General features: G+C 36.6%; 2 protein-coding genes across 6 annotated transcripts in view; one reads left to right on the top strand and one right to left on the bottom strand.

Annotated features, from left to right (window-relative positions):
• Positions 1-26,971, top strand: part of Rmdn1 (regulator of microtubule dynamics 1) — a 30,702-nt gene that overhangs the window by 1,799 nt on the left and 1,932 nt on the right. Inside the window, exons 2-9 of one of the 2 annotated variants that reach the window (XM_048420127.3) lie at positions 5,633-5,750; positions 11,009-11,096; positions 12,575-12,734; positions 18,311-18,400; positions 20,867-20,922; positions 22,350-22,437; positions 23,484-23,514; positions 26,393-26,526. In XM_048420127.3, the coding sequence (XP_048276084.1) occupies positions 5,633-5,750; positions 11,009-11,096; positions 12,575-12,734; positions 18,311-18,400; positions 20,867-20,922; positions 22,350-22,437; positions 23,484-23,514; positions 26,393-26,526 (765 nt within the window). Of the gene's footprint in view, positions 1-5,632; positions 5,751-11,008; positions 11,097-12,574; positions 12,735-18,310; positions 18,401-20,866; positions 20,923-22,349; positions 22,438-22,497; positions 22,592-23,483; positions 23,515-26,392; positions 26,527-26,971 lie in introns of both variants that reach the window. The other variant, XM_048420128.3, reaches the window with a different exon arrangement.
• Wwp1 (WW domain containing E3 ubiquitin protein ligase 1) overlaps positions 6,959-26,971 on the bottom strand; it is a 113,867-nt gene continuing 93,854 nt past the window's right edge. Inside the window, exons 25-26 of one of the 4 annotated variants that reach the window (XR_014997228.2) lie at positions 8,386-8,479; positions 6,959-7,225 (exon numbers count right to left, since the gene is read on the bottom strand). Coding sequence is in view for 3 of the 4 variants with exons in the window: in XM_085676975.2 (XP_085533101.1) it covers positions 7,162-7,225 (64 nt within the window). In the remaining variant the exon portion in view is untranslated. Of the gene's footprint in view, positions 7,226-8,348; positions 8,480-22,063; positions 22,083-26,971 lie in introns of those variants that run through there. The other 3 variants (XM_085676975.2, XM_085676976.2, XM_085676977.2) reach the window with 3 other exon arrangements.

Genomic DNA, 26,971 nt, shown 5'->3' with positions numbered 1-26,971 from the left:
CCTTGGCCCTTTGATAGGACAGAAAATTAGGTAGGCGGAATAAACAAAATAGAATGCTGGGAAGAGGGCAATGAGCCAGACGCCATGGAGCCAGCCACCAGGTCAGACATGCTGAATCTTTTCCGGTAAGCCACCACCTCGTGGTGCTACAGATTATTAGAAATGGGTTAATATCAAGATATGAGAGTTAGTCAGGAACTAACTCTCTAGAGATAATGGGCCAGGCAGTGCTTAAATAAATACAATTTGTGTGTTGTTATTTCTGGGACTAAGCTAGCTGTGCGGGAGCTGGGTGAGGCGAAAAGCAGGCCTGCCTGCAGCCCCTCACTACATGGTCCTGTGGAGAAGCAGCCAGTGCTCTTAACCAATGAGTTATCTCTCCAGCCTCTCTTGCTTTTTTGAAAGTTCAGTTTCTAAGGATAGAAGGAAGAATTTCTGCTTCTACACTTTCATATGGCAATAAGCAGATATTTTCTCCACAAGGTTGTTGTTGCCAGCAGACATTACAGCTGACTTTCCCCAAGATGGGCAGGGAGTCAAAGAGGATAATGAGAGAGTGTCAACTTTGTGGTCTTCCAGCCACTTAATCTTGGAAAGTAAGGTCAGAAAATCTACAGTACATGTAAAGGAAAATATCATACAAGGAACAAACTGCCTTCTTTTTTGGGGGGAGGCAGGGTGTGTGTGTGCGTGAGCCAGGGTTTCTCTATGTAGCCCTGACTGTCCTTGAACTAGCCTTGTAGACCAGACTGGCCTCGAACACAGAGAAGTGCAGGGATTAAAGATGTGCACTACCATGGCCTGTGATAATTGCCTCTGACAACCAGATTCAGAAAACCTTATAGACTGAGTTGCTTGATCTTCTGACCCACTGTGGAAAGCTAGAACTGAGTCCCCAAAATTGTTCTCTGCACGCCACATGACATCTGTACTCACACCATACAATAATAACTACAAAATTTAAAAGCCTTATGAACTGTTTTAAGTATTTCTGATTTTAGTTTAAGATTATTGGAAGCCAGATAAGGCATTTAAAACCAGGTAGTCATTTCAATAGATTCTCATAGGAAAAATAAATGTGGTCAGAATGGATATGCAAGAGTGAATGTTACAGAGAACTTGGTGTAGGATAGGTAAGAAATGTTATTTGAACTCTAGTGGAAATGTAAGTAAGTAGATGAATGAGATCAAAGAGTTTGACAGAATTACAGTTTCGTGGTACAGGTTATGAGAAACCCTGTTGTTGTCTCGAAAAAAGTAAATACAAATAAAAAGACCAAACCAAAAAAAAAAAAAAGAGTAAAGGAGAATTCTTTAGTTTCTAGCTGAAACAGCCTAATGGATAGTGTGAGAAATGACTACCAAAAGAAATTTGAGGGGTAAAGGGGAAGTGAGTTATATTTTGGACTATATTAAGAAGGCCAAGTTGGCTTATGGATAGCTAAGAAGTCTGACAATTAATTATCTTTAGAAATTTTAGCATGTAATTATTTGTTTGCTTTGTTTTTCAGACTGGGTCTCTCTTTGTAGCTCTGGCTGGCCTGGACCTCACATAGATCCTCTTGTCCCTGCCTCCTAAATGCTGGGATTAAATGCAAGAACCACCATAATCGGCTCATAAATAATTGTATTTTTCAGCCATGGTAAAATATTCAAAGTATTTAATATTACACCAAGAAGTAGGCCTTGTATCCATCACCGGGAATTCTAATAGTTAAGAGGAAGATATTGTGGCAAAAATTACAAAGAAAAGGGGAAGAATTTTAACATATTCCTTTCATCTAATGATTTTTAAAAAATGACTCTAAAGTCAGTAAAATTAATGTTGAAGAAATAAAAATGTCTGAGAGCATACAGATGCGGGAGAATTGTCTATATTCTGTCAATCACATTTTAATAAAACGCTGATTGGCCAGGCAGGCAGTATAGGCGGGAAAGCCAGACAGGAAGTAGAGGTGGAGAAAAGAGACTGGGAGTATTCTGGGAAGCAGGAAGCTCCCTCCGCAGTTCTGCCCAGACCACCAGAGAGGAAAGATGTAAGCTGCCCCGCTGGAAAAGGTACTGAGCCATGTGGCTAACGTAGATAAGGATAATGGGGTAACATAAGTTATAAGAGCTAATAAGTAGCCTGACCTAATGGGCCAATCAGTTTATAACCTAAGGTAGATTCCGTGTGATTTTCTTTGGAACTTACCAGCTGTGGGATACGGGGTGGGACAGATACCCCAACAAGTCGACCCTCATGTTACAGCATACTTATTATATGAAATGGTTTTAAGAATTGTAATTATATTTTACTTTCTGTATATATGTTCAGATGCATGCTAGAGTGGAAAACTTGTGGGAATTGGCTTTCTGCTTTTATCCTGTGGGTCCCAGGGATTGAACTCAGGTCATAAGGCCTTGGTGGCAGGTACCTTTATCCAGAGTCATCTTTATGGCTTTGTTACTGCTTAAGAACTCATTATAAAAAGCATTACATTCCACTTTAGAGGTACAAGGTGAAGTGGCATATTCTAGCTGTTGAATACATTCTTAAAGTTATCAGTGTCTTGGAGGTGTCCCGGGCCTTTTATTTTAACCATAGAAACACTATTTTTTTCTACGTTCCCAGAGATAAATAAAGGAATAAAGGATTGCTTGATATTAGTCAAACTGATCAGAACTCAGCAGATGAACTGTCAATTTATGAATTAACAGTGAGAAATATAGTTACTCAATGGCAATATACCCTGTTAAGAAAATTATATATTACTTCAGCACAAAAAGTTGAGCATTCTAAATGTGACATTTTTCTCAAATTACAGTAGTATATACAACCTTTCTCCTGTGTCACTACCTGTGGATTAGTAGGCAACTAAAATTTTATGTTAAATATATTGGTCTTTTCCCCTTTAATTTTTTTTTTAGGCACTAACATCATGCCTATAAGCCTGGCATACCATCTCCTTAGTCCAACTTTTCCTCTCTTCCTCCTCTTTTTTTTTTTTTTTGATACAAGATTTTGTGTGTACCAGGTATGTAACTAAGGGGACCACAAACTCCTGGTCCTCCTGTGCTCACCTCCCTGGCTGATACTGTGATGAAGAGCACCGCCAAGCCCAGTTTATATGGTGCTGAAGATCCAACCCAGGACTTCTTATCTACTAGGCGAGACTACAAACTGCTAATTAAAAATTAAGAATGCATTCTGAACATGAAATGCTATTTTGTGGCTGATTTGTCACTGGTGCTAATATTCTTGAGTATTCGTTTTTAACAGAACATTCAAAAAATTAGAATGTGATATATTTTCCATTTTTTAGTCTAAGTCTATATCAAAAGTTTAGATGTGTATTAAATGTAGATTCTGAGAGAATCTAGATGAGTCAGTGTGTTTTTTTTTTGTTGTTGTTGTTTGTTTTTAAAAACTGAACAAGCAGGCTGGAGAGATAGCTTAGTGGCAGTGGTTAAGAACACTTGATGCTCTTTCAAAGGACCTGTTTCTGTTCCTAACACCTACATGGTGGTTTACAATCATTGGTCACCTATATGGTGGCTTACAACCTGTGGTAACTCCAGTTCCAGAAGATCTGACACCCTCTTCTGACTTTTGGAGGATCCAGGCATGCACACAGAACACACACATACTTGCAGGCAAAGCACTTATGGACTTAAAATAAAATAAATGAATCTAAAAATAAAAACAAAACAATAAAAGGAAATAGCTAGGAGAGTATAGCTCCCATTTACCTTAATAGGAAAAACTGAGAAGAGAGGGGTTGGTGGGAAGAATCGTGTCTTGAAATTCATAATACACTTCATATAGAGACAGATGTTGAGTTATTCTCAAGTTTAGAAGGGACATCCAGGTTAGAGATAGAGTGGGTCAAATCTGGTATTTAAAACTGTGAGAGGAAATAAGAACACATATAAAACAGAGGTCTAGGATTAAGCTCCAGACATGTACAACAGATAAGGAGACATTGGAGATGAATTAATAAAATAGAAGGAATGGTTGTGAGACAGGAGAAAAAATCCAAGAGAATAATATTTCAAAAACAAACTAAACTGTTTTAACAGTAACAAAACACAATGCACATTACAAAGAAATTGGTTTTGAGTTAATGAATATGTTCATTATCTTGATTGTGCTGATGAGAATGGATTTTCCCATCTTATATATGTCTTAAAATTGTACCCTCAAGTATGTAGTTTATTAGTGAATATTCCAGTAAAGCTGGTCTTAAAATTTAGTATAAGTTCATGACTTGTCTATTTTTATTCCTATAATGTTGTTTTGCTAAGAGGAAATAAAATACGTAATCTGTGGGTTCAAGAGAAAATAGGAGCTAGAAAGTAGAAACAGGCAAACAGGATGGAGAACGTTTTGAAAGAGTTGGGAATGGAGACTGAAATGAGATTTAAAATCAAGGGGAAGTGTGCTTTTTTTCAGCAAAAAATTAAAACCTAAATCTTACAAGAAATTAAACATAGATCTTACAAGTACTTTACCACTGAGTCACATATCTGGCCAAAGGTTGTTTCAGAAGGAAAAAAAAATAGCTGGAACCTCTTAATCCCATCTTTAGAGGCAGAGACAGAAGGACCAAGAAGCTATTCAAGTCCACCTTGGGCTATAAAGTGGGATCCTGTCTCCAAAATATTGAAAAAAATTACAGGCTGCTTTTTAAATAAAGATAGAAGTTTGTTTTCATGCTGGTCAAATGATTTGACAGAAAGGAAAAAATGCTACTGTGTCAAATAGAAGAGGGATGGAAAAGGGGAAGAGTTGTAGGAGTGACATGTTTGTTCTCGTAATTGGGCAGAATTATCTGATGATGATTGTAAAAACTGATTCCAAATCTGCTTGTTGTTTGAGGCTGGGCTTCAGGTCTATTCTAGTTGTTCTTGAACAGAAACTCAGCAACTCTGTTCCTGAGACTGTAATATTTTCCTGGTCCGCCTGCCTCTATCTCCTGAGTATTGGGATTATAGGCATATAATATGCTATCATACTCATCTTAAATATGATTATTCATCCTCTATTTAAAAATTATGGGGTCTTTGGACAAGATTTTACTTATTATGTATACAGTGTTCTGCCTGCATGCCAGAAGAGGGCACCAGATCTCATTGTAGATGATTGTGAGCCACCATGTGGGTGCTGGGAATTGAACTCAGGACCTCTAGAATAGCAACCAGTGCTCTTAACCTTTGAGCTGTCTCTCCAGAGCCCAGTATATATTTTTTATGTGTAGTAATTATAGATTTCAGCTTGACTGTAATTATAATTTGTTATATGTTGGTTTACAAGATAAATGAATTAATTGATAAGTTTATTATTAATATGTAGTACCTCTGTCTCTAAAAATTTCTATAATAATGTAACAGTCACTTTGCCATATTCATTCATTCATTTCGATGTTCTGGGTCTTGAAACAAGTGCTGTGTACATGATGATCTACTACAAAGATATACAGTATGGAAGGCTTGAAGTAGTTTTACTGAGGAACTGGCAAACAATTTTTTTTTCGGTTTCTAGCATTCAGTAATTACTTGCTTTAGAGGTGGGAAAAATGGTTATGTTTTGCTTAGGGTTGCAAATTCTTTATGATTTCTGAGTTTCATAATTTTAATATATTTTCTCTAGGTGATAAGAAACACACGACCTTTCAAGAGAGGCCTTTTGTTCTCAGCTTTGTCTTTTTTGGGTTTCGAAACCTACCAAGTCATTTCTCGGGCTGCCGTGGTTCATGCCACAGCCAAAGGTAAGCATAAGCTAAAGATTTTGAAGATTTATTTTGTGGGTGGCTGAATGTGTAACCCTGTGCACATATGCTAGAGGTTGATGTTGTGACTTCTTCTTTGGCTTTCCAACTTTTTAATTATTACTTGTTTAGTTATATGGGTGTTATCTGCATATATCTATATACAAAAAGAAGATATAGGATTCCATAGGGCTACAGTTACAGACAGTTGTGTGCTACCATGGGGGTACTGGGAATTGAATCCAGAACCTCTGGAAGAACAGCCAGTACTCTTAACTGCGGAGCCATCTCTCTAGTTCCTTCAACTTAATTTTGGAGACAAAGCTCTGCTTCCAAGTGCTGGGATTACAGATGTGTGATGCCAAAATCAGCTTTTTATGTGGGTACTCAGGATCTAAAAGATCCCATGCTTGTAGAGCAAATTCTTTATTCTCTCAGCCAAAGATTTTGAAATTTTTTCATTTGCTTATTTTTGAATGCATAATGAAACTAATAGTACTATATGTTCTTTGCTGTCAGTCAGTGATATATATATATATAATTTAATAGTATATAATTTATATTTTTAATAATTTTTAATTTTAGTTATATATAAAATTTAATTTTGTTTGTGGCTTGTGAGGGGGCCACAGCATGGTAATGGAGGTCAGTTGACAACCTTTGGGAATTCTTTCCTTCTACTATATGGGGTCAGGAGATCCATCTTAACTTGTCAGCCTTGGTGGGAAGTCCCTTTATCCACTGAGCAGTCTTACCAGCCCTCTTTGTAGGACTTTTGAGCCAAGAATATCATTTTATTTTATTTTATTGCATTTTGAAAAGTTTGAAGGTTCATTGTATTTGTAGAATGAAACAGGATAGCAAAAGACAATGAATTGCACACTGCAGCATGTATATATTTCAGTGAATAGCTAATTCAGCTTTTTTGCTTTTTGTTTGATTGTGTCTATGTTTTGGGGAGTCTTGTTTGTTTTGAGACAGGGTCTCACCATGTAGCTCTGGCCAGCCTAGAACTCTGTATGTAAAAGAGCCTGCCTATGCCAAGCTAATTCAGCTTTAAAAGAAAAAAAGCAGTTAAATCACCAGGGCATGACGCAGTCCCCCATTAGTCCCAATACTCAGGAGGTGGAGGCAGGCAGATCTCTTCAGTTACTAGGTAAGACCCTGTCTAAAAATGTAAAATTAAAAAAGCAAAACAAAACAGTGGATCAAGCAATAAAGTATTTACAATGATATGGAAATTTGGGGCAGTACAGCAATGGTGCTTAGTCTGTTAGATGAATATGAACTAACAAAATACATTGTTTACACACTCTTGTGGGATATTTCTAAAAATACTGCATACTTGGAAATAGGTTTGGTGCATGCCTGCCCTTCCAGCATCCTAGAGACTGATACAACATTCTGGACCTCATAGGATTGGTTTCTTTTTTCTTTTTTCGTTCAAGACCATCTTGGGCTTCTTAGGAAGCCACCTAAAAAATAAAACCAAAAGGAATAAAACAGGTACTGTGTACTTGATAATAAAGAAAGTCTAATTTTTTCCTAATAATCAGCACAAGGCCATGGTAGATTAGTTGTTTGACCTTGGTCCTAAGTTCAATCCCCAGTACTACTAATAAAATTACTGTTTTTTTTCACATTTTCCAATTCTAATGTAACAGAGTAGAAATCAACAATAAAAAGTTGGCCAAGGTAATTCAGTATGTTTGATAACTTAATTCATTTCTAAATAATTCACAAAGAAGGATAAAATTTGGACTAAGTTAAAGTAGAAATAGGAAGAAAATTAATAGCCTTAACTGTGTTTGTTAAAATAGAACAATGGAGGAATAAAGTGTCGACTATCAGAAAATTCAAATTAAGTAAAAGGAAGGAGATAACAAAAAATAAACAGAAATTGATGATGGGAAAAGTTGGGATGATCCTTTTTAATGGCTTAATAAAATATGGACCACTCAGATAGTAAACATGAAATAAACTACTCAGGTAGTAAATCTCAGAAGTACTATGAACCAAGAACAAAAGTATGTTTTGTGTGTGGAAAATTCAAGTAAGACTGTATAAGAGTAAAAACGCTGACTTAAAGACAGGAATCCCCACACTCAAGAGGCTGAGCTGGGAGAACCTAGTGTTTGAGGCCAGCTTGTGTTGCACAGAGAGACTTAGTCTGAAAATTCAAACAAAAGAATTGGGTGTCTAGCACAGCGGTATTGTGCTTGCCTGGTACCAGCAAGGCCTTGGGTTGATTCCCAGTACTGTTAAAACAAACAAAACAGGAAATAAGACTTAAAAAATAGAAAACAATAAAAATGAGCAGCAGAAAACCAGATTCCACAAGACAGTGATTAACTTAAGACATTTTATCTTCTTTTATATTTTGAGATGGAGTTTTACTATGTAATTCTGGGTGGACTGGAACTCAATATGTACACTAGGCTGACCTCAAACTCACATTGGTCTAACTGCTTCTACTTTCCAAGGTACACCCAGCTTAACTTCAAACATTGTTAAATACAATATATAGGTGAAAAAATGAAGGATGACAGTTTCAGCTAGTATTCTATTATCACAAATAAATACCATGACCACAGCAACTCTTATAAAAGAAAGCATTTAATTGGATCTTGCTTACAGTTTCAGAGGTTAGGCCATTGTCATCATGGCAGGGAGCATGGGTATCACTCAGGCAGACTCGGTACTGGAGAGGTAGCTTGAGAGTTCTACATCTGGATCCACAGGGAGCAGGAAGAGAGAGACACTAGAACTTGGCTTAGGTTTTTGAACTCTGAAAGCCCACCCCGCAATAACACTTCCTCCAAAATGGCCACATCTCCTAATCCTTTTAAGTAGTGCCACTCCTGCTGACTAAGTTTTCAAATATACAGACCTCTGGCGGCCATTTTTATTCAGATCACCACAGATGACTAAAGAAAAAACAGATATAGACTATATTCTAAGCCAGCAGAAAGGAAAGAAAATGAAAATCTCTTTAGTACACGCTTGGTCTGGAAATAACAAAGGAAAGAAACAAAGACATCAGTGTTGCTGTTTTCCAAGTTGACTTCTCTTTAGACCCGTGCACACTTCTGAGATGCCTGCCCTCGTGTAGTCATCTTCCATAATGAACTGACTGGACTTCGTAACTAGTTTCAGTCCTATGGCATCTTGGCACAAATGAGAGTATGTCACTTCATACCTATTAGGGACTGTTTTCTGGGCCTTATACTTTTTTGTCTGTTTTATCAAGGTACTTGGCTTTTTGCTTGCTAAGCACACTCAACCACTGTGCATTCTAACTGAATTTTATATTTTTTTTAATGTTAGTATCTGTGCTTACCACAAAGTGGTAGCAAATACCCAGTCTGACAAGAAATGAAGAAGTAGTCAAAAAACATTTCTTTAAAATTTAAACTCTGAGACAGTTAGCCACTGGGCCAAGCTCCTGGAGTACAATCGAAGGGGTGAACGATGATATGAACAAAGGGCCCAAGACCAAAATGGGGAAACCCACAGAATCAGCTGACCCGAGCTAGTGGGAGCTCACTGACTCCAGACTGGCAACTAGGGAACCTGCATGGGACCAAACAAGACCCTCTGAATACAGGTGACAGAGGTGTGGATTAGTTAGTATATGGGACCACTGGCAGTGAGACCAGGATATAACTCTAATGCATGAACTGACTTTGTGGAGCCCATTGTCTTTGGAGCTCCCATACTTTGCACAGTCTAGGCTCTGGGGAGGGAGGGTGGTCTTGGTCCTGTCTCGAGGTGATGGGGCAGATTTAGTGCTTCCTAGGGGAGGCCTTACACTCTATGAGGATGGGGATGGGGTCGGGGGGAAGGTGAGGGGAGAGGGAGGAGGGAGAAATGGGAGTGGCATGTAAAAAATAATTAATAAAAAATAAACTCTGTGGGTTAGATTACTAAATTGCAGTACCCTCCTGCAGGTAGAAACTTACTTGTAAACCACTTAGGAGATGATTTTGTCACAAGTGAGCAACCTAAAGGTTCTTCATGTATCCCTTCATTTCTCTTCTTTTCACACTCTTAAAACATTCCTCAAGGATGAACAAACAGACAGATGTTCAGTGCTAATTAAGTACTATTTCCTAGTATTTTTAATAGCATTGTTTTCTGTACTTGTGAAACACACAGAATTACTGGTGGGAAAGATTTGCCTCAGATCTGGATGATAATGTTATCCTGATCCTTGACTGTCAGTTTGCCTATTTTCCATGTATTAAGCAAGTCCTATATAAAGAAAACACAGAAGTTTGAAAATTTTGGTTACCTGAGCAAACTTTTATTTTTGGTTTTGAGCCTAGCCTTTACCTGCTGAGCCATCTCTCCAGCCCATCTGAGTATAACTTAAGGAGTATTTTGTTTTTGTATTGATGACTCTGATGTGACTGCAATTCATTCAATGAAACAAGCAAATGAAAACTAGAAAGTCAAAAGCTCCTAGCACATATACATGCCAGGTTTCACACCATTGATATTTCTTCCTTGAAAAAATTTTGCTCAAGTGTTATGAACTTGGGTGTATTCATTTTAGGCCAAGTTTAAGATTTCATTATATTTGTGTTTCTTACCTCACCACAGGATATCTATACTCTCATACTTTAACTTGAAAGTGATTTACTCTAAAAGTTAAAATTGTTTTATAGAATGTGGTTTCTATGTCAGCAGTACCTGTTGTGAGTCTGTAGTACTGTAACTGTATTTTTTCTTATGTATCACAGTGTGGTTTTCAGAATTCCTTTTGAGAATCAGAAGAGATTGCACATTTTAAAGGAAGGAAGGTAGAAAGGAAGGAAAGAAAGAAAGAGGTGGGAAACATTTACCCAAGGAAGACAGAAGGGGTGTCTGACACTCTGTAGCTGCCAGACGTGTCTACTGGGAAGCAAACTCTAGCCTTAACCACTGAACCATCTCTCCCTATATCATCCTTTCCTACAGTGCATAATAATTAACAGCAGCAGCAAGAAGACTGTAGTTTCTGTGCCATGAATTCCTCATAAGGAATTACTTTGTTTTTCATTTTTAAACATGTATTAATCAAATTTAGTACCCTGTGTTGTCTGGGTTGTGTTCCCTGTGGTTTCAGTAGATCACTTACTATATCACTTCATGCTACTGATACGGTACTTTTACCTTGATGGTTCAGAATTTCTGATGTAATGGTAGTTTCTGTGTCTGGTTTTGTTAGCATATATAACAGTGGTAATTTTTATTTTCATTTTATGCTTTGGAAGTTGAAGAAATACTTGAGCAAGCAGACTACCTATATGAAAGTGGAGAAACAGAGAAGCTTTATCAGTTGCTCACACAGTACAAGGAAAGGTAATGTATGATTTATCTGTGTTTGAGGTTAACTCAAAAAGCTTTTGTTAACAACAAAAGGATTCTTGGTATTAAAATTTTTGTATGACTTTTTATTCAAAGTAGTATTTCTTAGAGTTCATTTTATAATAAATCATTATTTAAAGTAAATGATTGAAAAGTGCTATTTGAATCTCATTGATTTGTAAAGATTGTTCTTATTCTACTTGAATGTTGAAGTATTTTTTCTGTTTTGCATTGGTTCATAAAAGTAACACTAAATATATGCATTTTATTATCATGAATATTTCTTGTTTTTTAAAAAAGTAATTCCTAATTGGTATAAGAGTTAAATGAATTTACTGGAGTTTTGAATGGGAGTAGTGTGGCACTACTGAATGAAAGCTGTGTTTAGAATTTTCAGAGAAACAGCAAATACTTCCATTTTCTGTTTTTAGTCCTAGACTACATGGTTAGTGTAGAATGTGCACTCTTTCAGAGGGTAGCGGTGGAAACCTCAACCCTATGAGTTGAATGTGACTAACTGGCAATTCCAGGTATTTACTTCTGGAATATTGAATTGCTTTTTATCTACTTTTATTAATAATCTCACCCCTCCTATTCCCCTCAACTTTAGTTGGTAGGTATCTGTAGACTAAGTCTTTACTTCTTCAGTGTGTTTTCATGAGTTGGCTGTGTGGGCATTTTACATTGCTTATTTGAAAAGTAAGGTGCACATTTTTGATACCTTTAGCTTCAACATTTAAGTGAATGTTATTTTTCATTAACAAAGAGAAAATACAAATTAGGCTTGAACACACATACATTTAATAAAAAGTAATTTAAGGTTAAAACATTTTTTATCTCTTGTGATTTTTAATTATTAGCCATTTTTTTGTCTTATATGCTTGTATTTAACTAACAGGTCTTCAAGGAGTTCAATGCCCTTACTTGATGTATGTCATACAGCATTATGGCATTGAACTTTAGCTTGAGATTGCATTTGTTCAATCATTAATTTTATGTACAAGTAAATAACCATCACACATCTTTTTTGGCCAAATATATTTGGGGGAAAAGGATCTCGCAGTTCCATTTTTATAGAGTATGATTCTTTCCATAAAGCTAATGTATTTTTATGGTAGTATCTGACCCAGTTAGGGGTAGTATGAAGTACAATTTTACTAAATCAAGCCTCATGTTACATGTTGAGCTTGAGAAAGAGTGTTCAGAGAACTTAAATACAACAATATTTTTTCAAGAAGTTGATGTTTTAGATATTATGTATAGATAAGTTAATGCTTGCAAATAATATGGAAAATTTCAATAGACTTTTTAGCAAGTAAGGGCTTTTATGAAAGAAAATAATAGTATTAATGATGTGTCTTATATGATACTTGATATATCCTTAGTAAACCGAAAGAACTTTCATTAGTGATGTGACTGCTAACAGTTTCTCAGTGTGAATTAAGATGTCTTTATATTTTTTCCAAAATTAGTGAAGATGCAGAGTTACTGTGGCGTCTGGCACGAGCATCACGTGACATAGCACAGCTTAGTAGGACGTCAGAAGAAGAAAAAAAAGTTTTGGTGTATGAAGCTCTAGAGTATGCAAAAAGAGCACTAGAGAAAAACGAGTCGAGTTTTGCTGCTCATAAGGTGAGTTAGTTAATAAAATGCCATGTGAGGAAGGCCGTGTTGTTCTCTACTGACCCATTATCCCTAATTTATGTGAGGAGTTTGAACAAGTCATCTAACTACATTAGTATGTTGATAAAATACTTCTGTGAATGCTTATGAGTGCCTGTTCTTAAACAAATGCTGGAAGTTACCAGTCTTTATCTGTAGTTGGTATAGCAAGCACTTGACATACTATATTTAATGCTGAGTATGTTGGTATAAACCTGTAATCTCAGCAGCTGGGGAAGCCAAGGCAGAATGGAGAGTTCTGGGATAGTTTAGGCCACATTTTAAGACCTTGTCTGAACCAAGCCCATCCCCTCACCCCCAACTTACAATGTTTCTTTTCCTCACTGTTTCTGGTGTACTTAGCAGTGGAAGTATAGCAGTTGGAAAACTGAGAACTAATGTAATTCCCATATCTTAGCTAGCTTTTGCATCTCCTGACTGATTTTCAGTAATTCAGAGAGATGGGTGGTGAGGTCAACGCCATCATGGATTAGGATTATTTTTTCTTTTAAGAAGAAAAAAATTTTTTTGTTTTTTTTTTTAAATTTTTTTTTTTAAAAAAGAAAACAACTATCTTTTTTTTTTCATTATACATACCAATCCAAGTTCCTATTCCCTCCCCTTCTCCCATTTCCTCCACTTACCCCTTTCCACTCCCCCTACTCCTCAGAAAGGGTAAGGCACATTGCTTTGGGGAAGGTCCAAGGCCCTCCCTACTATATCTAGGATGAGCAAGGTATCCATCCAAAGAGCATAGGTTCCCAAAAAGCCAGTACAAGCAGTACGGATAAATTCTGGTGCCATTGCCAGTGGCCCCTCAGTCTGCCCCAGCCATGCCTCTGTCAACCACATTCAGAGGGACTAGTTTGGTCCTATGCTTGTTCCTTCCCAATCTGACTGGTGTTGGTGAGAGAAAATTTAAAAACAATTTTAAAGTTTTTGCTTATTTTATTTGTATGAGTGTTTTGCTTGTATATATGTATATATATATATTCACCATGTGCATACCTGGTACCCAGGGGCTGGGGTCAAAAGAGGACATTGGATCCCTTAGAACTGGAGTTTCAGGACAGTTGTAAACCACCACATGGTATTGGGAACAGAACCAGGTCTTCTGCAGGAAGTGTTCTTAATTGCTGTGCCATCTTTCCACCCTTTCCATTTGAGTTTCTGTATAGCATTTTTATAAATCATCCTGTTGGGACTATATTCCATTGATTATAGATCAGATTGAGGAGGATTTTCATGATATTAGGTGTTCTAGTCCACTTTCTACTTAGTTAGACCTTTAATGTTTTACAACAGTGTTTAGTATTTTCTCAGTGTATTTGTTGCCTTAATTTGGTTAAATTTATTCTCAAATGTTTTTTGATCCTCTTAATTGTTTAATTTTTTGAGATTATTTATTGTTGGTGAATAGGAATGTCACTATCTTTTCATTTTGATTTTATATTCTGTGTTTGTTTGGAAATTACCAATTGGCTCTATTGGCTTCTATTACAGATGTAAAATCAGATGATATCATCTATAAAATTTGCTCTCTATTTTTTTTCCATTTGAACACTTTTTTTCCAAGACAGTGTTTCTCTGTGTCACTGGCTATCCATGAACTCACTGTGTAGACCAGGATGGTCTTGAATTTGGAGCTCTGCCTGCCTCTGCTACCCAAGTACTAGGATTAAAGGTATGTGCCGTCACTATCCAGTCCATTTGAACACTTCTAAAACTACTTTCAGTCCCCAGTTTCCCTGGCAGTGTTGAATAGTTGATGGAAAGATACTGTAATCAGAGAACATCCTTTTTTATGATTTCCATTTTAAATTATGTGTACATGTATGTGTCTGTATGTGGGTAGGTGCATGTGAGTGCAGACGCTCTCGTATTCTGGTCAGAAGTATTGGATCCTCCTGGAACTGGAGTAATAAGCAGTTGTTAGCTTCCCAACTCAAGTGCTAGGAATCCACTGAGGTCCTCTGTGGTGATATTTTGTTTTTGCTGTAACAAAGTTTACCTGAGGATCAGAATGTCGAACTAGTCACTATATGCCACAGAGACCAGGCAGTGGCAGCACACACCTTTAATCCCAGCACTCTGGAGGCAGAGGCAGAAAGATCTTCGTAAATTCACGGCCACCCTGAGCTACATGAGATTGATCCAGAGCCAGGTGGTGGTGGCTCACACCTTTAATCCCAGTACTTGGGAGTCACATGCCTTTAATCCCAGCAGTAGGGAGGTCGAGACAGAAAGGGATATGGCTGGGCCAAGAAAGGAATATAAGGCCAAAGGAGACAGGAGCTCATCCCATTCAGTCTGAGGATTTCATAGAGGTAAGAACTAGTAGCTAGCTGCTATGCTTCTTTGATCTTAAGATTTACCTCCTAATATCTGACTCAGGGTTTTTATTATTAAGACCAATTAGAAATTGCACTACAGTCCTTTGGAACAACAACATTTAACTGCTGAGCTCTCTCTGTAGCCCAAACTCTAAAAATGTTTAAAACTTGTATATTAAACATACATTGACATTTATTTAAATTATTATTTTTCACAGTATGTTGCTTATATCAGTAAATTTTTTTAAATTGGCATATATTGATCATACAAAAGGACATTTTCATAGGTGCATATAAAACTACACTCAATATCCTCTTATCTATTGCCTCCTATTTTATTTCCTCCCATATCCCTACTGTCTCCCTGTTACTTTATTTTGGGGAACCCCGTAAAGATAGTTCAGATTATCATGTAATTTCACCTCTTATATACTTCCTATATTGACTCTCCCATTTCCTCTTGCTAGATACTTTCCTTCCTTCAATTTCTCTGTTTGCATATCATATGCATGTATCTGTATAAATATCTAGGTTCCACAAATGAGGAAAAAAACAGATAACTTTTTCTGACTTATTTTGCTTAGTATGATGTGTCCATTTTCCAACAAATGACATAATTCAGTTATTTAAGACTCCTTAAAATTCCAAATATGATATATACATATCATATTTACTTTAAAAATTTACTGATTATTAAGGCTAGCATACAAAATTATGGGTTTCATTATGATTGTATTCTCAGTGTTTATTCATAGGCTAATCCCATAACATGGTAATAGTGACTAGTGCTGCAATAAACATTGATTGAACTAGTATCTCTGTGATATGCTCACTACTAGTGTGTACCTAGAAATCGGGTTATACGTTAGCACTTGTGTGTGTGTGTGTGTGTGTGTGTGTGTGTGACTGCTGACATTTATATTCTTTGCTTCAGCCTCTCATATTTTGTTGTCTATGTACCTTACCCAATCTACTAGTGAGTCTTTCCCCTGAGCTTTTTATTTGGCTTTTTATCTTTCATCTATAAAATTTAATTTTTGACTGTTTCTATATCTTTGTTGGATTCTTTTTCCATGTTCTCAGAGTCATTTATAAATATGTAAAGAAGGGGGCCAATAAACAAAGAAGAGATAGTGTCAAGTCCAGAAGAAAGTTGGGACAAATAACTAAATGTGTTGCCTATTAGCATACCAAAAAGTATTCTGGTATTTAGGTTCTATCAGCATCTCAAGTACCTGTTACAGAATCCATGCTGGCATCCTGGCTCCTTTCATTCCACCCCCCACCCCTAACCTAAACCTCTCCAGGTCATGCACTTCCCTTCTCCCAGCTTCTCATTCCTGTATAATAACCATGCCATCTCAGCCATGTGCTCTCTTGGTCCCCTTTGCAATCATTCCTGGCAATCTCTCTCTCTCTCTCTCTCTCTCTCTCTCTCTCTCTTTCTCTCTGTGTGTGTGTTTGTGTGTATGTGGTCTGTGTGTGTGTGTGTGGTCTGTCTGTCTCTCTCTGTATCTCTCTCGCTCGCTCTCTCTCTCTCTGTGTTTGTATGTATGTGGTCTCTCTCTCTCTCACTCTGTGTGTGTGTGTGTGTGTGTGTGTGTGTGTGTGTGTGTGTATGTGTGTGTGTGTGGTCTGTCTCTCTCTGTATCTATCTCTCTCTCTGTGTTTGTATGCATGTGGTCTGTCTCTCTCTCTCTCTCTCTCTCTGTGTGTGTGTGTGTGTGTGTGTGTGTCTGTCTGTCTGTCTGTCTGTCTCTCTTCCCCCAACCCTAATCCCTGCTCTGGGCTCTTCCAGATGCCTCCGGCTGTATTCTTCCAGATATCTACAATAAAACCCTTTCCCTCAATCATGCCTTGGAGTGGTCATGTTTTCTCTTTATACAGGTAGCATAAATAGAATAGATAGAAACTTGCATCCATACAAACTCATATAGTGGACATTTTAGAGATTGAAATGGGTAACACTAACTAGTATACCTCCTGACATCAGCATTAAGGAACAGTCTTATAAATGGTAAGCTAATCACGGAGAAATGCTTAGGCACCACCATGTTTGTTTTGTGTATAGGATAAATGCATACAAGACTTTCTGGAGGTTGGAAAGATGGCTCAGAGGTTAAGAGCACTTGTTAGTCTTACAGAGGACCCAGGTTCGGTTCTCAGCACCCACATGCTGGCTTGGGATCTGAAGCCCTATTCTGTCCTTAGGACACAGCACACACAGTACACAGACATACATACAGACAGACAAAACACCCATACACATAAAACAAATCCCTTTTTAAAAACAAGTTTTGTGTTTGTGGTAGTGTGGGTTGCACATGAAAACCCAACACCCTGCCACTGAACTACACCCCATAAGAGATTACTTTATTCAATAGCTCTGATGTGTGGGAGAAGATCTGAGCAGCAAGTTAAAATCGTGTGTAACCCTTCTAATGGACTGAATTTGTACAACTGGATAACAACAGAGATTAAATGATAGTAGTCTATAGAGAGGTGTGTATTTCAAAATGTGCCATTTTATTCCAGTAAACATGTCAGGACACATAGATTTATGTTTTTATTTTGTGTATTGGGATCCTATAGCTATAGCCCACGTGGAGGTGAGGAATGCAATAGGAAACTGTTGTATGCACAGAATTCAAAGGCAGGTCCTTCTGATCTCCAAGAAAAATTAACTCAATTGCTCTGAGTCTCCATAAATATTTTTACTGCATTTTTCCCCTACACTACTCTAAATCTTGTGGCTCTCCATAACACCTGAGTTTATGAAGTTTAGATATTTTAAGTTTAGCTCTTGGTAGAGAAACTCAGTCTCAGTTTGGGTCCATTGTTCAACAGTGGCTATGAAGGTGATGTCATAGCTAGCAGATGTGTCTCTAATACAGCAATGCAGATGTAGAAAAAGGAGATGAGAAGACAATGAGTCATCTAGCTACAAACCTATCTAAATGTATATTCAGATGTTATTTCTCTATTATATTGATAGTTGTCTTAGATTTCACCACTTACTACCTTGTAATATCTGTTTTTATTATGTTTATCATGTCTGTTTTTATTTCTACCTTTTGTTCTTAAGTCATCATTATGCTCAGTAACATTTTGCTAAATGAGAATAATAATTGAAGAGTACTCATGTAATTTTTAATTTTCATTAGATGGAATATTAAGAACAGTATTCTCACTTTTTATTTTTCCTACTTTTAGTGGTATGCAATCTGCATTAGTGATGTTGGAGACTATGAAGGCATCAAGGTTAAGATTGCAAATGCCTACATTATCAAGGAACATTTTCAGGTACTAATTTAAGTTCATGAATTTAAAAGTCAAGTATTTTTCTGAGTGGATGTGATTTAGTTACCAATTATTGTATATAGAACATGTTACTACATACTTGTAGGTCAACTTCTTGAAAGGCAGAGGCATGAGATTACTGAGCCTAGGAGTTAGAGGCCTACATGAGGAAACAGAGTAAGACTTATCTCATTTTAGAAAGCACACCCAAAGCCCAGTAGGATAGAGCAATAATCATTACTTTTTCCACTTTTCTGGGTAAATTTAACGTATTAGGGTTTCTGCCTTGCTTGGTAGAGCTATGGCTATTTATGTGCTTTATTTAGTTAGGACTGGGCGATTCAAGATGGCTCTCATCTATCTTAGTTCCTCCTTACTTGTCCTGTTGTTTAGGGATCTAACCCAAACTTCTCTACAATGAGAGATGGCCTTCAAGGTGAATGCTCCAAACCAAAAGTTTCCAGTGTGCAAAGTTTTTCAAACCATTTGTAGCACAATTAATAACATTGTATTGAATTTAAAAATGTGGTATCTGTAGTGGCACATGCCTCTAATCCACATATGCAGAAGCAGAGGTAGCCAAATGTCTGTGAGTTCAAGACCATTCTGAGAGACACTGTCTCACTAACAAACAAACAAACAGAGGTTAAGTCAGTTTCTCTGGAAGGTTTTGAATGCTGGATGATTAAAATATAACAGTCTAATCCGACTGCTACAACTTTCTTAGTTGTAACAATTTTGTTCAAGATTATGCTATGTGTATTTTATGTTGTTCAAATTTTTCCCTAAAGTTAATTTACTTGTTTTAGTAATTTTTGTTCACTGGTAAAACTACACATAAATCTATATATTTCATATTCTATGTGCACACTATTTCATTATTCTTACACAGAGAATAAAACTACACAGGAGTGTCCAGCACTTATAAATCTTTTATTATTGTAGATCATCTCAAAACTATACTGGAACAGCACAGATATGAATAAGCTGGGCATGCTACTCAGCAACTCTTCCGAAGCTGACAGCTAGAAGTCCAGTTTCTAGCTTATATAATTACTAGAGAAAAATAACATTGGACTAGGAATCAGGACACCTAGCTTATTACACAAGCACCATTACATTTTACAATTTATTTACATGTCCTGTATTTTAAAATATCTGAATTAAGATTGTACCACAGAATTAGTGTTACCTTATAATATAAATTGGAAACAGCATTGCTTGTTTTTCTTTAATATGAGTGGTCAGTGGTTAAGAGCACTGGTTGTTCTCCCAGAGGGCCTGGGTTCAATTCCCAGCACCCACATGGCAGCTTATAACTGTCTGTAACTCCAGTTCTAGGGAACCCAATACCCTCGCACAGACATTCATGTAAGCAAAGTACCAATGCATATAAAATACAAATAAATTATATAAAAAAATTGTTTTGCTTGTACATGCATGCAGTGCCGAGAGGTCAGAAGAGGGTGTCAGAACCCCTGGAACTGTATTTACAGATGGTTGTGAGCTGCCACAGGGGTATTGAGAACCAAACCTAAGTCCTTTGCAAGAGCAGCATATGCTTTTAACTGCTGAACCATCCCTCCAGCTCTGGAAGCAGCATTTTTATTCATTTTCAAGTGGTATATATAATAATTTTGTTCCATGTTGATGAGGGTTTGATAACAGGAAGACTTTTCTTCAATATTAAATTTGACAAAAGGACTTATTTATCCTTCCTTTTAAAGAAACAGTAAAAACTGTACTTTATTAAACTGTTTTCAGAATTAGGTTTATTTGTATATTTTATGGATTTTCCCACTTCCTAAGCAAATTTCTGAAACTATATCTTTAGTATGTCTTTAATATTGTACTAGAACAATTTTAACCAACAAAGAATATGGGGGTGAGGAGATGGCTGTCAAAATATTTGCCATGCAACCATGAGGAACTGAGCTCAGCATCCACGCAAAATGTTAGGTGTGGAGGTGTGCACGTCTAATTCTAGTGTGGGCTGAGCCAAAGGCAAGAGGATCCTGGGGGCTTGCTGGTGGTCTACAGTCAGTGAGCTCTAAGTTTGGTTAAAAAAAAAAAAACCTGTCTTTAAAAACAAGGTGGAGAATGATTGGGGAGACATCTGGCTTTCATGTCTTCTGTAAACATGCACAAGGGAGGGGGCAGTGAAGAGAGGGAGAGTGTATCCTGAGGGAAGTGCTCTTCTTGATTACAGTGTAGGTGTGGGGCTAGAGGGATGACTCAGTGGTTGAGAGTGCTGAGACCACTCTCCCAAAGACCTGAGTTCATTTCCAGCACCCACTCCAGCTCCAAATGGGCCCAGCGCCCTCTTCTAGCTTCCATGGGTACCTGAAGATATGTAGCATTTATTGACACAGACACACACACAGACACATCTTTAAAATACAGCTTTATACTTTTCTTTTTTTAATTCACTGCTTCTTTGGTGTTTAGAAAGATTTTATTTCTTAACAGAAAGCAATTGAGCTGAACCCTAAAGATGCTACTTCAATTCACCTTATGGGTATTTGGTAAGAAAATTTCAGTAATGTTTCTGTCCTATTTAGTGTGATCTGATTTTATACCATGTATAAGCAACATTTTATTTTACAATATATAAGCAAAATAAACTACATAAAAATACTACTAACAGAGTTGAGTATTAAGTCACTAAATAGCACTTGTATATGTATCGCTAGAACACTGTAAACGTAGGTAGACATGGTGGCACAAGCCTGTAATCCCAACACTTTGATAATGGCAGGAAGATCATGAGTTCGAGTTCTTCTTCACCTACATAGTGAGATCAGGGCAGCATGATTCACATGAGACCCCGTCTCAAAACCCCCTTTTCACCACCAGAAAAATTAAAACCCCAAGAAAACTAAAAAAAAAAAAAAAAAAAAAAAACCTTTTAAGATTTTTTTTTTCTGTAGGCCTTTAATTTCCTTTCTTGGGAAAGACCTCATTTACGATACATTTTATTTACGATACTAAGTCAAAATGCATTTGATTGTACCTTCAAATCATCAGATTGAGATTTGGTTATTCTGGAGAACTGTGTACTCTGTCTTCCAGTTTCAATGTGACCTTGTTTCCAATATGAGGTATTGTTTTGCTGGTATGAGGGTATAAAAGTCTACCAAAGTCTTTTACAAAAGAAATACTTTTCAGATTAAACTACCCACTGAAGATTAATAATTATCAAAGGACAGCTACTTAGTCAGTAAGCAAATGTGGTATAATCTATGCTTCATGGAGTTCAGTCCCTAGTCAGAGATCTCCAACGGTTGTTTTCGTCCTACCTCAGAAACCTGTCATTATTTTTAGAAGCTAATTATTTACTTCACTCTTTTTAAATAAATTACTGGCTATTATTGTTATTCATGTATAGTACACTGAGTTTTGTTATTTAAAAATATTCTGAATTTTCTTATTTCAAAACTAATAGTAAGCCAGGCATAAGCCCTTCAAGAGTGAAGATGAGGCAGAAGGATTAGGAGTTCATGGCTAGTCCCAGGGTAGCACATGTCTCAAAAGGAAACTTAATTGTAGGACCAGGTGGTGGTGGCGCACACCTTTAATTCCAGCACTCAGGAGGCAGAGGCAGGGGCGGATCTTTGTGAGTTTGAGGCCTGGTCTACAGAGGGAGTTCCAGGACAGGCACCAAAGCTACACACAGAAACCCTGTCTAAAAAAACAAACAAAAAAAAATAGAAAGAAAAGAGAAAAAGAAATTAGATTATAATAATCATCCTGTGTCACTTAGTTATTCTGGCACAAAATGACTCAACTCCTAAATTAGGTCAGTTTCTAGAAAATTAATTCACCAACCATGTATCATTTAACATTCAAATTATTTAAAATTATAATATTCCTTTTATAACATCTATTAAAATGTTTGTTCTGTGGGTAAAAAAGATAGTTTGAATGTACTTAATATTATATTCTTCTGTAGGTGCTATACATTTGCTGAAATGCCTTGGTATCAAAGAAGAATTGCTAAAGTGCTGTTTGCAAATCCTCCTAGTTCCACCTATGAGGAGGTAGTGTGATGTCCTTTGTTAAGTTAGTACTGATTTCTTAACTGCAGTACCACTCTACAGTGTCCACACATATGGAGATCTGATTCTATGAGGGACTTGAGCAAGTTTCTAATGATCCAATTCAACAGTATCTCATACTTACTGTCCAGGACTGGTGAGTGCTTTTTTTCTTCTTGTTTAGGTGAGTGGCTTATAATTCTGGTATACTGTCCGCTAAAGTAGCTCATGGCTAAAACAGACCTCCATTTTCTATTTGTAATAGCAAGTCATTTAGAGAGATGAGGAACATGTAAGAATTGACTTTAAAAAAATTCTTGATTCTGAAAGGCTCCTCATATTTTAAAGGCCTATATAAATAAAATTTGAAAAGAATTTGTACATAGACTTTCAAGCCCCCCCCCCCCCGCCCCAGCCCATCCTTTGGATGCTAGGGTTTGAACCAGGGTCCTACCCACTGATCCACCTTCCTAGCCTATTAGATGAAAATCTTGAGTTCACTTAGTCACTTAATTTTCAAAATGTAAGGAACTTGCCAGTAAAAAAAAGATTATCCTAGTATTTCGCCTATTGTAGTAATGAGTAATTGTTTGCCCCTAGGAATCTACGATGTACAATCACATTTGTTTCCATTCCCAGCCACAAGCAAACCACACACACATACACCCCTCACAAAGTATAAGCAGTGAGTGAATTCATCATTTAATCATATCAGCTTGTGTCAGAAGTGTGACTGTCATGATTTAAGACAAAGTTAACTGCTGAATTCCACATGATCAGTTCCTTAGGTTTGTGACAGGATTGTTTGCTACAAACTCTTAAGTAGCAACCAGGTAATTACTAGACGTGATTTTTCATTATTAAAATTCTAGTTTGAGATGATTTAATAGTGTCATATTAAGCCTATATTAATCTCACTACTGAACTTATAATTATCTTAATCTTTTACTGACACTTTTAACAGAATAAATCTTAGCTAAAATGTGTTTCTTTTATAGTTATTGAATCTAATTCTTTCCATCCTGTTTTACTCTTTGTATTCTTAACAGGCCTTGAAATACTTTCACAGGGCAGAACAAGGTAAAATCCTTTTACTTCAACTACTTATATAATATTGTCTCAGTGATAACTATGTCATAGAAAATTTTAAATCAAGAGAAATATATTTGTTATGTCTTTCACACTAGATAATAAAATAAAGCTAAATAAAAAAATTATGTGTATTTCCCTTGCCATATATCGTGCACCACATATATGTCTGGTCCCCTCGGGGCTGGAGTTAACACAGTTGTGAGCTGCCATCTAGTGCTGGGGATTGAACTCAGGTCCACTGGAAGAGTAGTGATCTCATCACCACGAGTCCTCTCTCCAGCCTCCATTTTTAACTTATTTTTTAAAATAAGGATCACCTATATCAGAATTGCACTTGAATTCAGAGTTCCAATTCTAGAACATTCTCTTCAGTTAAAATGATTTTTTAATGAGGCTTACACAATATCTAACTTGGTATTTTATAGTTAATTAGAGACACCTAAATGGAAACTAATTTTTTGGATGTTACAGTATATTGTGTTCCATTGTAAAAGAATTCAGTGTCCTTCTTTCTTTGAAAAATGGCTTCTCCTGTAACACTGTTGCTTACTTGTTCTATGTTTCTCCCTTAAAAAGAAAATACTGGCACTGTGGTTGTAACTCAATGGCACATGCTTTGCTGACATGCACAAGGCCCTTGGTTCAGTCCCCAAAACTAGAAGAAATAAGAAAGAGACCAAGTGTGTCATAAAAGTCACTCCAAATACCTTCACATTTTCTTTTTGATACTTCTCACTGTATGTATATAGCTCAAGCTGGCCTCAAAGTACTAATCCTCCTGCCTCAGCTTCCAAACATTCGAATTTCATAGGTATATGACACCCATAATTCCTTATAACAGAAAACTAAGATATCCTTTTTAATTTGAGGTCCTATATATAGAAACTGAAGCAATTTAGTGATAATTTTAAAAACTTTAAATAACTGTTGAATGTTAAATATTTCTAACTCAGAGTTCTGTCCACTGTTCATTGTATTGGTATTCTTACTGATCATATGAATATTAACTGATCATATCCATGAATATGAACCTGAGAATGAAATTATCTCAAAGGGGTTTGAAACTGTAATTCTTAGCAAAAATTAGACCTTAAGACAAGGTTTGACAGTCTAGAATGAAGATGTGCTCCTCTGCTCATGGAGTTAAATCCCTGGTGATTTCAGTCGCACATAAGATTTTATATGAGCAGTCCCTTTCTCTTAGCAAAAGGATGCCTAGTTCTAGGCCAGAAGTCCCTCCCATGTTGTATGTCGTTCACACCTCCTGTATCAGCCTCCTTATTTCGCTATTCGTGTGTTTAAGGCTGTGTGTGTGGGTAGATGGCTTTTTTTTTTCCTTTTTGGTTCATGATTACATTTCCATTGCTTCACATATGATACTTGGCTGACTTCCTGGATGGGGAAGTAGATAAATATAAATCAGCATACTTAACCTTAAAATGTTTTAATCGGCTGGGTGGTGGTGGTGCACACCTTTAATCCCAGCATTTGGGAAGCAGAGGCAGATGGATCTCTGTGAGTTCAGGCCAGTCTGGTCTACAAATAGAGTTCCAGGACTGCTACAATGAGAAACCCTGTCTTGAAAAACAGAAACAAAAACAAAATGTTTAAATCAAAGAAATTAAATGACTGAGTTTTAAGCATATGCAGTTAATCATAAGATACACCCAGGAAAAAGTAGGCTTTGATCCTTTTTAACTCTAAAGCCTGGTAAGGCATGTGTTCTATTACCAGGCTCCATTCTTGGCCTCAGAAAGCATGCTTGGAGTACAGAAAGCCAAGGATCTTAGGAGGAAACTAAGTATAGTTAGAACTGAGTGTGGTGGTACATGCATGTTGTCACCAGCACTTAGGAGTCTGGGGAACTGTGCCATTGAGTTAAAATGAATTATTAAATTCCAGGCTCACTTGGACATGCAGCAGAACTACTCTCTCGCTTTAAAAAAAAAAAAAGTTAGTGAGAGGATTCTTTTATAATTTCATTCATCGGCTTCTTAAAAAATTATTTTTTATTTAACATATAATTGCACATTTTGGTAATTCACTATATTCATACATGATGAAATTACCAAATCAAAGCAGTTAGCTCCATCTCAGGCATATATTTGTATTGGGAAGTACTGAAGCTTGTAAATCTTCTAAAAATATATAATAAATTGTTAAAAAAAAACATTTCCCTACTTTTGTGACCCCCTACCCCGCCTTTCTCTCCATCTCTCTCCTTTCCCAGTTTCTGATAACCACTTTTCTACTCCAACATTCCTCGAACCTATCTGCATTTTTCTTTCAACCAAGAATATTCTCTACTTTATCTGTTAAAATCCTGTTCATCCTCCAAGATGCTTATCTCTCAATTAGTTGTTGTTTTTTGATGTGACTTCTTGCAGCACATAAGCTTATATCTGGCAAAGCATTTAATTGTGTTCATATTTCCTTCTCTGTGCCTAAGTATAGGAGATATTTAGCAAACTGATCAAATTGTGTTAACCATGATTTTATTCATGTATTCCTTCCTTTACTGAACAGATGCACTAAATATGTTACTTTCCCTACACTGTTCTTAGCAACTGGCATACAATAAGGATAGGTAGTTTAAGAAGAAAATGGTTTTTATATAGTTCATGTTCTATCAGATAATATATATTAAAGTGAGACCTTGGTATAGTAATATACAGAGTCTGTAAGTATATTCAATACATCATCATTTTAGGTTTTTTTAAGATAACATTTGAACAAAAGAATTGTATTAGCCTAATCATTGTTTAACCACACAATTTTATTAGAATTTAGACCAAAAAAATTTAAACCTATAAAAATAAAACACTATTTCTCTGGAGCTGACTTTGTTTCTCCTCCTTATTTATAGTGGATCCAAACTTCTACAGCAAAAACTTGCTGCTGTTAGGAAAGACATATTTGAAACTAAACAACAAAAAGCTTGCTGCTTTCTGGCTGGTAAAAGCCAAGGGTTATCCAGCACACACAGAAGAAGATAAACAGGTAAAATATCTGTAATAAAGGCAGATAGGCTTTCATTGAGGCATTAGTAAATAAATGAACTGAGAACGTCTATAAAAGCATCATTGTCTAAATGCATAGTATTGTGGAAAGTACAAGTGCCTATTTTTTTTATTTACCTTTACAATTGAACACGAGAACTCTTTAGTTACTATCACTAATTGTTCTAAGTTGCTTGCTGCAATATATATGTATTATATACATGTATATATACACATGTATGTATGTGTGTGTACATATATATGTACATTGATTTCTAAAACATAAAAGTCATCTCAGTCATAGGTGCTTACCTAACATGCACAAAGACCTAGCTCAATTTTTGACATGTGGGGAAGTGGGGCTGGGGGTGGGTTATGGATGGTTAAGGGATATGAACTAGAGTTTCTTTGGAGTGTCATCTAATCACTGTCAAGAGACTTTATTC

The sequence above is a fragment of the Myodes glareolus genome, chromosome 16, assembly GCF_982192425.1.
Source record: "Myodes glareolus chromosome 16, mMyoGla1.1, whole genome shotgun sequence".
In the NCBI taxonomy this organism is placed as follows: domain Eukaryota; kingdom Metazoa; phylum Chordata; class Mammalia; order Rodentia; family Cricetidae; genus Myodes; species Myodes glareolus.
The sequence above is the reverse complement of the archived record's forward strand: the minus strand, read 5'-3'. Positions and strand labels throughout refer to the sequence as shown.